At 43.8% G+C, this 14,672-nt stretch overlaps 1 protein-coding gene across 1 annotated transcript in view; it reads right to left on the minus strand.

Annotated features, from left to right (window-relative positions):
* The window catches only part of LOC102367873 (connector enhancer of kinase suppressor of ras 2-like), a 703,948-nt gene that overhangs the window by 445,448 nt on the left and 243,828 nt on the right, over positions 1-14,672 (minus strand). Inside the window, exon 4 of the mRNA XM_014521487.2 lies at positions 10,700-10,787. Within this exon, the coding sequence (XP_014376973.1) occupies positions 10,700-10,787 (88 nt within the window). The remainder of the gene's footprint in view (positions 1-10,699; positions 10,788-14,672) is intronic.

Raw genomic sequence — 14,672 nt, forward strand, 5'->3', positions numbered from 1 at the left:
TCCTGCTTTGTTCTTCCATGTGTGCTCCCATAGCCTTTCCCCTTCACAGGGTCACCTGCAAGGCAGCAGGGGCTGAGGAGCTGAGGCTTTCTGGTGCCCTATACTCTCCCATCGCCCTATACTCTCCCATTGCTGGGGAGACTGCCCAGGTGTGGCATTTCCTGGATACTGCCCCGTAATTGGCAGTCCCACCACACCTAATCCTACCCAGCAGGGTGTAGTTTTAGGTCATGCCCCAGGACCAGGAGCCTCCACCTTCCCCACAGCTCCTTCCCTGTACCTCCAAGATGTCACAAGCAGCAGCTCCAGCTGGGTGTTGTTCTCCCAGGTGCTAGCAGCAGACCACTGTCTTTGCTGCTCAGAACCCTGCTCTTATAATGAACAGCTGGGCCCTGTTCCCAATCAGGTAATTAGGCCTGATTGGGAGAATAACCAGCTGCAGGCTGCTTTGCTGCTGCCCACACCTTTGGGAGTAACAGAGCACACACTGTGCTCTGTTACAGGGTTACAGTAGACAATAAACTGAATGAGCAAGCAGTGTGCCCTAGTTGCCAAGAAGGCTAATGGCATCCTGGACTGCATTGGTAGGTGTGTTGTCAGTAGGTCAAAGGAAGTGATTATTCCCCTCTATTTAGAATTGGTGAGGCCACACTTGGCGTACTGTGTACTCCTCTACAAAAAGGATGTGGACAAATTGGACAGAGTCCAAAGAAGGGTGACAAAAATGGTGAAGGGGCTGGGGGACGTGACTTATGAGGAAGACTGGGGGAACTGGTCTTATTTAGTCTAGAGAAGAGGAGCCTGAGACAAGACTTAATAGCAATCTTGAACTACCTGAAGTGGGATTCAAAAAAGGAGGGAGCTTGCTGTTCACAGTGTGATGGCAGATGACAGAACAAGGAGCAATGGTCTCAAGTTGCAGCAAGGGAAGTTTAGGTTAGAGATTAGGAAGAATTTTCTCAATGGGATAGCAAAGCACTGGAATAGGTTACCCAGAGAGGTGGTAGGAGCTCCATCCTTGGGGGTTTTCAAAACCCAGCTTGACAAAGCTTTGGCTGGGATGATATAGTTGGGGCTGGTCCTGCTTTGATCAGGGGGTTGGACTAGATGACCTCCTGAGGTCTCTTTCAACCCTAACTTTCTAAAATTCCATGACATACCCTGAACTGAGCAGTTTGGGATTTTAGGACTCCCCAACAAAAATGTAATTGTTAAAAGGAAATCATCAACTAGCAGTCATGTTTCTCATGGGGTATGACAAGATCTGGTTCTCAGCCTAATGACATCAATTTTTTTTTTTAAATCAATAATCTGGAAGATGCAGGTGGTTACAATGCAGGGACAGTCAAGCCAACCCAATGAACAAAATGCAATGCTAGTTGAAGGAAGCTTGGGAAGGAGGGGGTGGTATTCCTGCTTTGGAGGAACCCATTTTGTACGAGTTTTTAAATTTCAAAACAGCTCAGTGTCATATGCCTCATATGTGCCTGGCCAGAAAAACCCCCCAGAAATCTGCATTGTGGAGATTATAAAGGCATGATAAATCAAGTCTCCAAGATTCACAGTTTCCCCATTCTACGAATAGAGGAGTGTTAGGTGGGGGTCAACATTTTAAAGTTAAACATGTCACAGTTCTGAGAAGGTAAAACTGGAGGAGGGGAGGAGGACTCTAACGAATTTGCTTTTATGAACACTCATAAGGGCTTATACTAATATAATAAATTGCTTGTGAAAAGGAACTAGTATCTCTTTTTTGGGGTGAAATCCTTGAGGTGCCTCTTCAGTCAGGGCTTCTATCCAATCTCCCTGCCTACCTTGCCTGTCACACTTTGTTCCTGCTGTGGTCAGACTGCTGGGAGAGAACCTTGCTTTTGGGGATAAGATACGTATGTGGGCCTTTCCTTAGGCATTAAGGACCTTCTACTGGGCTTCCTCCATACCTGGTCATTCTCCAGGCCCACTCAGTCTCCTGCCTTTTTGTCTTCCTCTGAACTCTGGGTCAAGATGTCTTTGATAAAAGCTCCTCTGCCTTTCACTGCTGGTGCCTATTTGCCCCTATTTTATGCCTCCCTTTTTGAAATCTCTGCAGGGCTAGGCTTTCCAGCCCACGTTCTCCCTCTTAAAGGGTCTTTCCACATTTTATCTGTTTTTAATGGGTGAAAAAGGGAGCTGCATAGAATTCTTGTCACCTATGGAAAAAATTGTTAGAAGGTACCCTGAATGATGCAGTGACAAAAGACAACCTACACCCCTGTGACAAAAGATGACATTCTTCTCATAAGCATAAGAACTGCTGATAAAATGTCAACATTTGAGCAGGTATTTAGCATAAATGAGTTTTGTTGTTAATCACACCTGAACTGCTATATCTGACCTACAGAATATATATATATATATATATATAATATATATAAAGAGTCGATATATCTTATGCCCGACAATGTCATGGTAACTGGAGAGACTCTGTCACCTCAGAACCTGACTGAACTACAAGCATAGATTCATAGAGTCAGAAGGGACCTCAGTGAGCTATCTAGTCCAACCCCCTGCCCCTGGCAGGCAAGAAAAGAGTCACCAACCCTGAGGTCATGTGAATCCAGCCAGGTGCCTGTCCAGTCTCCTCTTGAAGACCCCCAAGGATGGGGCGAGCACCACCATATTTAGGTATGTTAAGCTATTATCACAGGCTTCTTCCAAAGGTTTCAACACTTTCAGAGCTTGTTCATCAACTTCTGAGAAAGGAGAAAGGAGACTCCTCAAAAACAGAGAGTACAGAAAACAGGAAAAGAGATCAGACCTCTGAGAAAATGCTACTTAAGCCCTCAGAACTCTGTTTTATGTAGACAAAAAAAAATGAATTCTGTCATGTGATGCTTTATCATATGGAAGAGAGCAATTTCAAAACATAACAGGAAAGATGTTAAAGGATGCCCAATCAAATACGTCTCTGGTTGCTGAATAGAGATGAATGGTGTTAGTCTCATTAACAGGAAGGGTACCTAGCTATCATTTGGACAACAAAGCAAAACAACAAACAAACAAACAAAGCCTACTTTCTATACTCCCCTTTTCACCAAAAAACTCAACAATACCATCAAATCATTTCCACCAAGATTACAAGAAAAACTGCAGACCTTGATCCCCCCGCTACCTAACCCAGGGACTTTTTACATGCTCCCTAAAATCCACAAACAAGGGAACCCTGGCAGACCTATCATATCCAACCATGGGACCCTAACTGAGGCAATATCAGGTTTTGTTGAATCCATCCTAAAACTGCTTGTCACCCACAGAGCAAGTTTTGTCCAGGACACCACAGACTTGGTACGGAAACTTAAAAACATAGACCACCTTCCCAGCAACACACTCCTAGCCACCATGGACGTTACCAGCCTATACACCAACATCCCACACCAGGATGGCATCCATGCCTGCCTTACATATCTACAGGAACAAGATTACAACCCAGAATACAGACCCAAAGATATCACTGAGCTTATACACTTCATCCTCACACACAACAATTTCACTTTTAATAATCAACACTTCCTCCAGATGATGGGAACAGCTATGGGCACTAAAATGGCCCCACAGTATGCCAACCTTTTTATGAGCCACCTGGAAGAAGACTTCCTCAAGAACTGCACCATCAAACCCTTGCTGTACTTACGATATATCGATGACATCTTCATCATTTGGAGTGAGAACCTGGAATCTCTACTTGAGTTCCACCAGAAATTCAACAGTCACCATCCCTCCATCCGACTTTCTTTAGAATACTCCAACACCAACATCCCCTTTTTAGACACAAGGATCAGTATCCAGAAGGGTAAAATACAGACCACAGTATACAAGAAACCCACAGACCAACATACATATCTGCACAGAACCAGCAATCACCCGAAACACACCAAAAAAGCAGTGATATACAGCCAAGCCCTCAGATACCACCGCATCTGTACTGAAGGGCACACCCGGGATTGCCACCTCACCAATCTTAAAAAGGCTTTCACCCAGCAAGGACACTCCTCCAGAGAGGTAGATCGCACGTTTGAAAGAGCCACCTGGATACCACGTGAAGAACTGCTGCAGTACAGAAGAAAAACACCCACAAATCGCACACCGCTGGTTATGACCTATCACCCATCCCTTGAACCTGTACGGAAAATCCTCAAAAAATTGCAACCCATATTAGAAAAAGACCCTATTCTTAAAAAGATCTTCCCAGAGCCACCCATCCTAGCCTTCAGACAAGCACCGAACCTCGCCAACCTCATCACCAGACGCAAACATCCTCAACCCCAGAACACACCAAAAGGATCCAGACCGTGCCATGACAAGAAATGCAAAACCTGCCCCCACATCTCCACCACCCCCACTATTACTACACCCCACAACAGAACCATCAGCATCCCAGGATCTTACAGCTGCACCTCCAGGAATGTAGTATACCTCATCCAATGCACCAAATGCCCTGATGGAAGATATGTAGGAGAGACCAGACAACAACTGCGCACCAGAATGAATGCACACCGGAAATCCATCAAAGACAGAAACACCCAACTACCGGTGGGGGCACATTTCTCACAGGAGGGCCACTCTCTCTCCAATCTCTCAGTCCTGATCCTCAAGGGAAATTTACACAACACATCCCAGAGACGAACCTATGAGCTCCATTTCATCAACCTGCTGGATACTAGAGATCAGGGACTAAACATAGACATTGGATTTTTGATACATTATAATCCGCCTGGCAAGTGACTCCCCAGCCCAGCCCAGCCCAGCCCCTGGCTTGTTTACTTTTCATTCTATCCAGGAAGAGCACACACCAACTGCTGCAGCTTCCTTAGCCTGACGAAGGGTTTTTGAACCCGAAAGCTTGCTTAATAACTATTCTCCAACCATTTGGGTTGGTCTAATAAAAGATATCAAATTCACCCAAGGAACCTTGTCTGCCTACTTTCTATACATGCTTTTTTATCATTCTGGCAGATCACAAACCACTTGTGGGACTCATAAGTGAAAATAAGATTGTAACAACCATGGAAAAAGTGCCCTCAGACAGTTGTGAGTGTAGAAAAGTCCTTAAGGCAGAGTCTCAGCATGCCAACTTAGATGCTTTCAGTCAATGGCATGTTTCAGAACAATCTGGTTTTATAGGTCTTCTAAGAGAGACTACATTCCTCATGGAATAATATCACAACCAGCAACCAATAAAGGTTTCCCTGGTAAGGAACTACACTAGGTAGGATCACATTTTATCCTGGGTGCTGCAGCAGCTGTGCAGCACTACAGAGTCAGCCAAAATATTCAAAGGGAGAAGAATTTAACCTATTTAGGGATGCATGCTGTATGGTGTAAGAGTCATTCCTCCATAAAAAATGAGATTTAAGTGCTGACAGTTACATCAGTCACACTTAGCCATTTCTGACATGAAACTGCCTTGGGTGTATAGCAGCCAAACAACAATGAGGACCTAGGAGAAAAAGGAAGTAAAGAAATGTCACCAATGTCAAGTATGCCAACAGAACCCTGTGCTGGTACCATTTGTCCCAGGAATGACTGAGACATCCTTGATTCCACATTCTTGTAGACACAGGGTGTCAAAGCTATAGCCTATGGGCTGAATCCAGCCTGCAGAGCCGCATCATCTGGTCCCCTGTGTTTTGCCTGTGGATCTCGGAGTTGAACCATAGGCAGTATGCAGGGCCCGCCAGATGGCCCTACATGACGCACACAACACCAGCTCCAACCACTCCAGGCCCATGTGTCACACATCACCTGTTCTAGCACATCAGCTCCACGCTGGATCCAATGCTGCATCCCAGAATGGATGCATCATGCAGAATGGCCTTGGAGCAGTGGAGCAACTGCCATGTGCAGTGAAACCCTGGAGCAGCCAGAATAGGATAATGCCACATTCAGTGTCTGCTCTGGATGCTTCAGGACATGTGCTGGATCTGGCATGCAGTGTTGGCCTTCAAGTCCAATCCAGCCCAGGGACCAGCTCAACATCACTCATCCAGCCAACAGGGCTGGATGGCATCCCTGCTATAGACCCAGTCCCATGCTGCCCCGCCTCACCCTGTGAACTGGGATTGGGCTCTGTGCTACCCTGCATGCTGGATCTCATGTGTAGGGCCACAGCCTGTGGGGATCCCTAAGGATCTAGGGGGAAGCCTCATGGGCTGGATGACACAGTGCTGTAGGCTAGAGCTGGCCCACAGGCTAGGGGTTGAGCATCTTGCCATATAACATTTAAAACATTTTCTTTATTACAAAAGTCTAAAATACATTGTGAAAAAGAGATCTCTCAGTGTGCATCTTTTTATTAGACAAGTATTATTCCATTATGTAATAATATTATTCCAAATGCTATTAGCAAATCAATAGAAAGTCTTTTTCCAATATCAAATGAATTCGGGATTGACAAACAATCAGAATCAGGTCCTCAGTATGCAACTACAGCATTATTGTCTCTGAAAATACTTAACTGTGTTACCTTTTAAAAAGTCAAATTAGAAATTATTATGCAATTTGAGAAACTGGATATAATTTTAATTGCTCACATTATTTATTTTTATATAATTTCTGCGTTTTGTTCTGGGCTTCCCTGTGATCTGTCATGTGTTGCTATGTATACTCTTTCATTTGCTGAGTGTACTCCGTTTCTGACAGCTTCAGTTTAACTACTTGTCTTTCTTCTTTCCCAAATGAGGGTTTGTTTGTGTTTCTTTGACAGCACTTGCAAGCAGAGACAGCAGACTGCTTCTTTTTGCATCAGCAGCTTTCTGATAGGATACCCCTCAGCAGGTGATGGGTATTCTTTTCCTATGAGCCCTGTGTGTGTGGTGGTGCTACTACTGTATGAGGCAGTAATTATTTAATTCATTGATTTCACCTCATGCTTACAAAGCCCACCTGTTGCCTCACTATCCTCCCATCCATTTACACAATGAAAAAAGGACTGTAAAGCAGCGGTTGTCTCCACTGCTGAAAAAAAAAAAAAATCTTATTTCAATTATTCTATTACAGTCACCCATTATTCCCACAGCTGCAGGTTGAGAGGTGTGCAAGTGGATCTAGGACCATAACAGGTGACTGCTCATAAACTGCAATTTCTATGGGTAACTAACTTGCAAAAAAGGAAAGACATTTCATGAAGTTTAAGTGGAGAAGGTCTGAAGCATAAACTAACAGCTTTAAAGAAAGATAAGGGAATCATCAGTTTTGCCCAAGACAGACAATGGAGCAAAGAATATAATAAGCATACGAGTCAGTGGTGAAAACTAGACTGGAGTCAGGGCAAAGATAAGGGTCAAGAATCAAAGCATTTACTGAAGAGCCTAAATTAATGGCTAAGATGCAAAATGACTGGTCAAGTTGAAGCTGGACATCAGGAGCAGGGCTTCAAATTGTCTATAAATTTACAGACCATCTGTAAAAAAACAAACAAAAAAACCCCCAAAACCAACCCCCCGCCAAACCCACAAACCAAGCCTAAACATGCCTTTCCATAAAAATGGAGTCATCAGTAAAAATACTAAGAAAACCTGAGCTTGAGTGAAGCTCTTTTCTAAATTAGATTGGAGGCAGTCTCCATTTCAAAATGAGTTGGTGCTCTGTCTTGATGTACAGACAGAGCACAGCAGCAGCACTTAGTATCCGGGCAGGAGCACAGCACCCTGTGTGGAACACTCTCTCAGGGCTTTGTAGACCATATCCCCTATGGTATAAGGCAGTGGTATACTCAAGCATTAGGCCCTGCAGACCAGAAGAATGGTGCAGAGCCAGTCCATGGGCCAGACTGAGCCCTGTGCATATGTAATGAGCCCTGGGGACCAGCACTTCCCACTCCCTAATCTAAGCACTGGCATTAGGCCCTGGGAGCCTGCCACCACCTGATCCCATGCCCCCATGCTACAGTTGGACCCTGGGGGCCTGGCAGTTCCCCATCCCAGCCCCCAACACTGGGATTGGGTCTTGAGGCTTGGTGCCACCTCTGCCCAGCACTGTGATCTGAGATCAGGTGCCTGATTCAGCACACAGGACATGGGGCTCCCCATTGGTCTAGAAGTTTGGCAGCAGGGGAGCAGTGCTCAGTGGGGCTCCCTAGCTGCCCAATTTCCAGATCTGTGGGGAATCTCATGGGCCAGATAAGGTGCCACTGTGGGCCAGATCTGGACTGTGGGCTGCGAGTTGAGCACCTCTGGTGTAAAACCATTGCTCAAGTCAAACAGGGTTAGCAACCAAAGAAAATATTTTACTGACAATCTGCAAACTTTTTACAGCCAACCAAACTTTTTTTACTATAGTTGGTGTTAAGTCCCTTGACCAAGGCCTGGCAGAAGAGTTATATTTACTGTATGTAAAGCATATATCACTAAAAAAAGTTTGATTTTCAGCATCAAGTTTGCAGATTGTTGTTCAAAAGTTTGGACTGGCAACCTGAACAAATAGCTATACAGGAAAGCCTCACTATTTGCGGGTTCAGCATTTGCAGTTTCAAATATTTGCAAATGCCAAACCCACATCTTAAATACCCTTACAGGAGCTCCTTGGGAGCTCTGTGCTTGTCACCGCTGGGCTCCTACTGCCACCACCAGGCTCCCGTCACTGCCACTGCTGGGCTCCCACTGCTGCCAGTGCAGCCATGCCCCCCCCCCCCCCCCCCCCCAGCTGCCAGGGGCACTGTGTTCATGACGTTCATGAATGCAGTGCCATATTTGTGGATTTTGCCACTTGCAGGGATCTCAAGAACGTATCCCCTGCAAATGGTAATGGTTACCTATAGTGTCATGGAGACAGAGTAGCTAGACAGGACCAGAGCAGCAGCTAGAAAAGGCTATGGTAGGAACCAGGCAGGATACAGGAACTAGGGAACCAGGTTGAAGCAGAATGCAGGAGAAAGGCAAGGAGATAAAACCTGAAGGCAGACAAATACTGCTTGCAGATGACTGTAGGCTTGTGAAGCACTGAACAATGAACATTCCACTCTTGACTCTAGCAATCCATCAGGTTGTGAGGTAGAATTGGTTGCCCTGGCTATATCTCAGACTAGCTCCAGCTGTGGCCAGTGGCCAGCCTACTTACATGCAGGCACTATGATGATAATAGTGCTATGAAAATTTAAATATGTTTTATATCACATTTGTTTGTTGGTGTGTGTCAAACTCATAGAATCTGTAAAGCATTTCTAATATGGCCTAGCTCTGGTATCATTTAGTAGCTACATTTAATATGTTTTCTACATAGTGTACAGCATAATGCGTCTTGACCTCTCATACCCCTGCAGCCTTTGCTTATAAGAGGAAAAGTACCAGAGGAAGAGTACCATGTGAGAAAGGGAGTGCCATGTGCAGCAGGGGGTTGCTGTAACTAGTGTCGTGTGGAAAAAGGATATAAATCATTTTCTTGAGAGGGTCGTTTTGTTGTTGTTGTTGTTGTTGTTGTTGTATGGGGTTGTTGAATAGGTGTATGAGAGAATAAAGGTTTTCCCTGGACATGGGGTGGGTGTGTGTGTCTTGGGCTAACTGAAAAGAGTATTGGAGAGAGTGATTGAGTGCAAGGGTGAACATGTATGAAAATTAGAGAAATATGTCAAGGTAGTTGGGAGCATGAGAAGACAGAGAGAGAGTAAGGGCAAGAGTGACCTGAAGAACTCTGTTGCCACCTCTACTTCCTGATGCCACAGGAAGCACCGTTCCTCATCTTGTACCAGATTAGCCTGGCTGTGACCTGCCCTTTGGAATTGACCCAATGTTCTGACAGGAAACTGCTGGAGCTAGATTCCAAAATCACCCCATTTCCCTCTGGTTGTATCAGCCTGCAGTTCCTGAGGTAATTGTCTCCCGTCTTCCCCTTGTTGTCCCATGTGTGTCTTGTTAGTATAGTTCAAATAGTAGTATTGGGTATAATAAGTCATAGTATTCGGTATAGTAACTTAGTTAAAACAAGTTCCACGGTTAATATTAGATTTTCTGGTCTGTACATTCCAATAAACATTTAATTCGATTTATGTTACTTTGTGTCTGTGGAGGTTATTCAATTAATTAGCTCTCGTATCCGAGCAGAGTGGCTACAACGTCCAGATGATAGATGCTGGAGGCTCTAGTCAGGTTTATTAGTGTATGCTCACTGAATCTCTTATTGGCTAGAAAGGGAAATTTCCCGCCTCACAACTCTCGGCTGATTTCTAGTCCAACGATAGCTCTAAGAAGGAACACTAGGAAAACTTATGGACCACTTCTAATGTGTTAGTTGTAACCTAGTCAATAAATCAATAGTACTAGATTTGCTGTTCACTACAATAGTTTCCCTGTATTTCTGTACCTGAATTATTTCATGATGATAGGTTATTGGTCTAATGGATCAAAACCCAACATGAGGAGCCAGTGGACATCTGCTCCTATACTCCATATCCTTTGACCCCAGAGTGAGAAACCCTATTTAGATCACTGAGGCACAAAATCTTTCCCAGTGCCCCCAGCAAAGAGTTTAAATTACAGATTAAAAATTCCCATGTATTGTTTTGGAAATTTCCTAAATGCCTTTATAAGGCAGAGAGTTTTTATTTGTTTGTTTGAGGTGGGGGGGGGGGGGGGGGGTTGCAGGGGGAGAGGGAGGTTGGTCATACCCTACTATTTCTTCAGCAATATGAAGGTGATTCAGCAATAGTACAAGATAAACCAATTCTTACCTGCTGCACAATGGTTGTTAATTCCAGGCACAGTTGAACAATGTTGTTTTTTAGCAATGAGTATTCTGTTACACTGACAAATGGAGACCTGTCAAAGATAGACAATAGCTTTATAGGAAACAGTATCAATCTGCCACAAAGTTGTTCCAGTTCCTAATACATGTAATTTAAAAATACACTAGTAAAATACACAGAATATCCTGGTTACAACTTCAGGAATGGTTATCCTCACCGATTTTGGAAATTATAGGACAGACACAAAAATATGGATGACTTGCATCATACAAAAGAAGAGCGTAATGGTCAAAAGGATAATGATCTTCCACTTAGATAGCACCTGAAAATTTACAATTTGTTCTTTCTACCATCCCTCCACCCTTTTTAAGAATTTCTTCTGAAATAAACTGTATGCATAAATGTGCTCATTAAAAGACCTGGGTACTATATGATAAAACATATAATAACATCAGTCAAACTGTTGTAGTGTTTACTTTGATAATTACAATTTGAAATATTTGTCAAGGTATTACTTTGTACTGAATTTATTTTTAGGGAGTATTGGGGGGGTGTATTTATATTTATATTAAGATTAAATTTAATGTCAAATACAAAAGGATGAATCTATTTGATGCACAGCTATTCTGAAAATCTAGCCCTAATTGTGCAAACTGAATGATGGAAAATTTAGCCTTGAGCTGTTTTAGCCCTAGTGAATGATTTTCAGAAAAGATAAACACCCCAACTGCCACTGACTTGAGCTGGATTGGATACTCAGCAACTCTGAAAATGTAATCCGAAAGAAATACTAAGAACAATTTTTGGACTTCTGGTCATATCTACATTTTTATGATGCTTGTGCATTCACTTCCATCTGGAATCTCAAAATTCAAACAGGCCAATTGCTTACCATATGTGAACCAGTAATTTTTTAAAATATATATTTATGTTTTTTCTAATGAATGGACAATTCATATACTGGCTAGTGAGCCAATAGATTAACGCATGCAATGTTTCTTCAGAAAGAGAAACACAAAATATAGACACATCACTGTCATCACGAAAGATGTAGCAAACAAAATGCATCTTTTTCCCAACTGTACTATAGTTCTACTCTATGTAGAAAATTTGTTCCTTTGATTTAGTGTCTGTGAGAACATGTAATACTGATTAACACAAAACATTTAGGGCCAAATACTATTTAACTTTTATGTGCCTAACTAGCATTTATATCGCTGTGTAACTGCAGTTTTTGGCACTTATGCACAGTTTGGATTCTATTTCCACCTGCAACAGAATAGGATAATCCAAGCACATGTATGCCTTCTTGAAGTAAAACAGAGAAGGAAGCTCAGTATCCAGGTCACTTCCTCATAGGCATTTGTGGGGAATGGAATTACCTGGGCAAACACACAATGCAGAGTAAATCCCAAAACTTTAGTTGCCAAAAATACAAGTAAAAGTGTTTGATTCTGGAGGAAAAAGAAGGTGGGCCTTCCACTTTAAGGCCCAATAACTTAAAAGGTACTTGGCAAGAGAATGGAAGACCTGGATCAAGGCCTCCTATGCCCTGAGGGGTTTTGAACCAGTGCCTCCCACTTCCCAGCATGAACTAGGTATTGTCTAGAAAGCTTTCCACCCCTTCTCTTGATGCCAAGACCTTTGTACTTTGTTCTGAATATGCATTGGATAAAACAGACAAACATCACTACCATAGTTTCTGCCCCACCAGGAACAGGGACTGAAGTTAAAGCCCAGGGGCTCCTCTCTTCTAAGGCAGAAACTATAGTACTGAGTCTCACATACTCTCTCTGTTGGGTTCTTCTCTTCCTGTCTTTATGTCTTCCCTGGCTGGCTAGTGGGCAACTTTAAAAAAAATGCTGGGTAGTTGCTTTGAGTAACGCCTAGCCAATGGTCTAATGAACCATTAGAACACTTTGGGGAAGCAAAGTGCAAAACCCCTCTGGGTGAGCGGGGCCAGATCTCTCATTCCTTTGACAAGTGCCCTTTAGCCTCTAAGCCAGTGGTATTCAACTTTTTGGCCTCCCCAGCCAGATGAGTTGCAAGGAGTCTGTTTGTGGGCTGGATAAGGCCATCTGTGGCCCAGATCAGGCCCTGGGGCACAGCACTGCCCCCTCCTACCCCTCTGCATGTCAGGATTGGGTCACAGGGGTCCAGCACCACCTCTTCCCATCCCCCTCATGCCAGAATTTGGTTCTGGAGGAGGCAAGACTCCCTCCAGCTCCCTACATGAGATGGGGCCCTGGGGCCTGCTATTACCCCCACCCAGCCCTATATGCTGGGATCAGGCACCAGCTCCAATGTACAGGGTTTAGGGCTCCCCATGCATCCAGAGATATGGTAGCAGGGGAGTGATGTCATCGCTCTACCACCACCAAATTTCCAGAACCACGGGAAGCCCCAAAGGCCAGATGCCATGGTACTGTGGTCTGGATCTGGCCCAACAGGCCACAGGTTGAGCACCCCTGCTTTAGGCTTTCGAGTTATACAGAGGGATGGCTGCCTTCTCCAGTGTCAAACACCCTCTATTTATGTTTTTTTAATGGGATTAAAGATTCAGGAACTACCCAGGATTACATGCACACCCAGCAAATTCTTTTCTACCCAGACATCTATGTAGTCAGAAGGCAGCTTCCTGAACATGTTTAGTGAGCGCATAACAAGCATAGCTACATGGGGTTCAAACTGTGCACCAATACCCAAGTCAGCAGTTACATGAATAAGTAAGTACCATTTAAGTGCACAAAGGGGAAAAAAAACTCCTTTGTGTTTCAAAATTCTATCATAGAAATGAGGAGGGAAAGCAAAAATAAGAGGAGAGCATGGAGTCTTGTTATGTAATATTCTCTCTTCTATGTTATCAAGATGATGATTTGAAACTATTCAATTACCACCATTTCTCCAAAATGAAATAGCAGTATATGAAGATGGGTCTCAGAAGATTTACACAGGTCTTCCTATAATATAAACAGCTTTTAAAACAGGGAGTTTGGACTGGTAATGTAACTTTGATTAAACTAGACTTAACCAGATCAATTATAATCCCTTTCTGTTTTGATAGAAAATCTAAAATAAAACCTGCTTTTTAATAACACTCTTTTGTCCTTCTTTTGAAGGGTTCAAGAGCTCTTTTGAGGATGTGTATTGTATGCTGAGGATAGACCATTCATTTACTACAGAAATGCAAATCACATAACAGAAGTCAAGACATTCTTTCCCAGAAAGAACATCAAGCTTTTGTAATGTGAAGTGAATAACAAATTATTTAAACAAGGATATTGAAGTGGGAAGTTAGTTGGATTTTAGTTAAGATACCAGAGCTATCTAGGGTTTCTTATTTTGGGGGAAAATGGAACAGACACCTTTAAATAACTACAAACAGTTAAATACAATAATTTGCAAATATCTAGTTGGTCTAATAGAATATATCACCTGTTCCATGAGTTTTGATTCTTTTATAAATAGTTAAGTCCTCTATTTATGGTACAGTCAGAAGACCACAACCAACAGCACTCTTGAGCAGGGGTTTTCAACCTTTTAAAACAAGTGTACCCCTTCTGTCTCCAAGTTTCAGCTCATGTACCCATTTATATTTTTTCTTATTTTAAGAATTAAGATCTGCACAGGAGGTGGGGTAGGCTGCTGCTGTGGGCTGGGGTGGCACCAAGCACTTCCTGGCAGGGTGCTGGGCTGGGCTGTGTGGCAATGGTGCTTGGAGGGTGGGGTACCGGGGGGTGGGCTGCAGCCACCCCAAAATTCACCATAGCTCCCTCAACCCTCCCCCCCCAACCCCCCAGCTTCGCTGCCATCTGTCCCAAGCACAGCCTTGCCCAGCCCCCTGCCAGGAAGAATCCAGCACCTTGCTGGCCCCAGCCTGCAGCAGCAGCCTGCCCTTGCCCTGTGCGCAGATCTGAGGGCACATGCCCCCATGCCCTCCCAGGGGTGTACATAGTGG

This window comes from Alligator sinensis, unplaced genomic scaffold (genome assembly GCF_000455745.1).
Source record: "Alligator sinensis unplaced genomic scaffold, ASM45574v1 scaffold666_1, whole genome shotgun sequence".
In the NCBI taxonomy this organism is placed as follows: domain Eukaryota; kingdom Metazoa; phylum Chordata; order Crocodylia; family Alligatoridae; genus Alligator; species Alligator sinensis.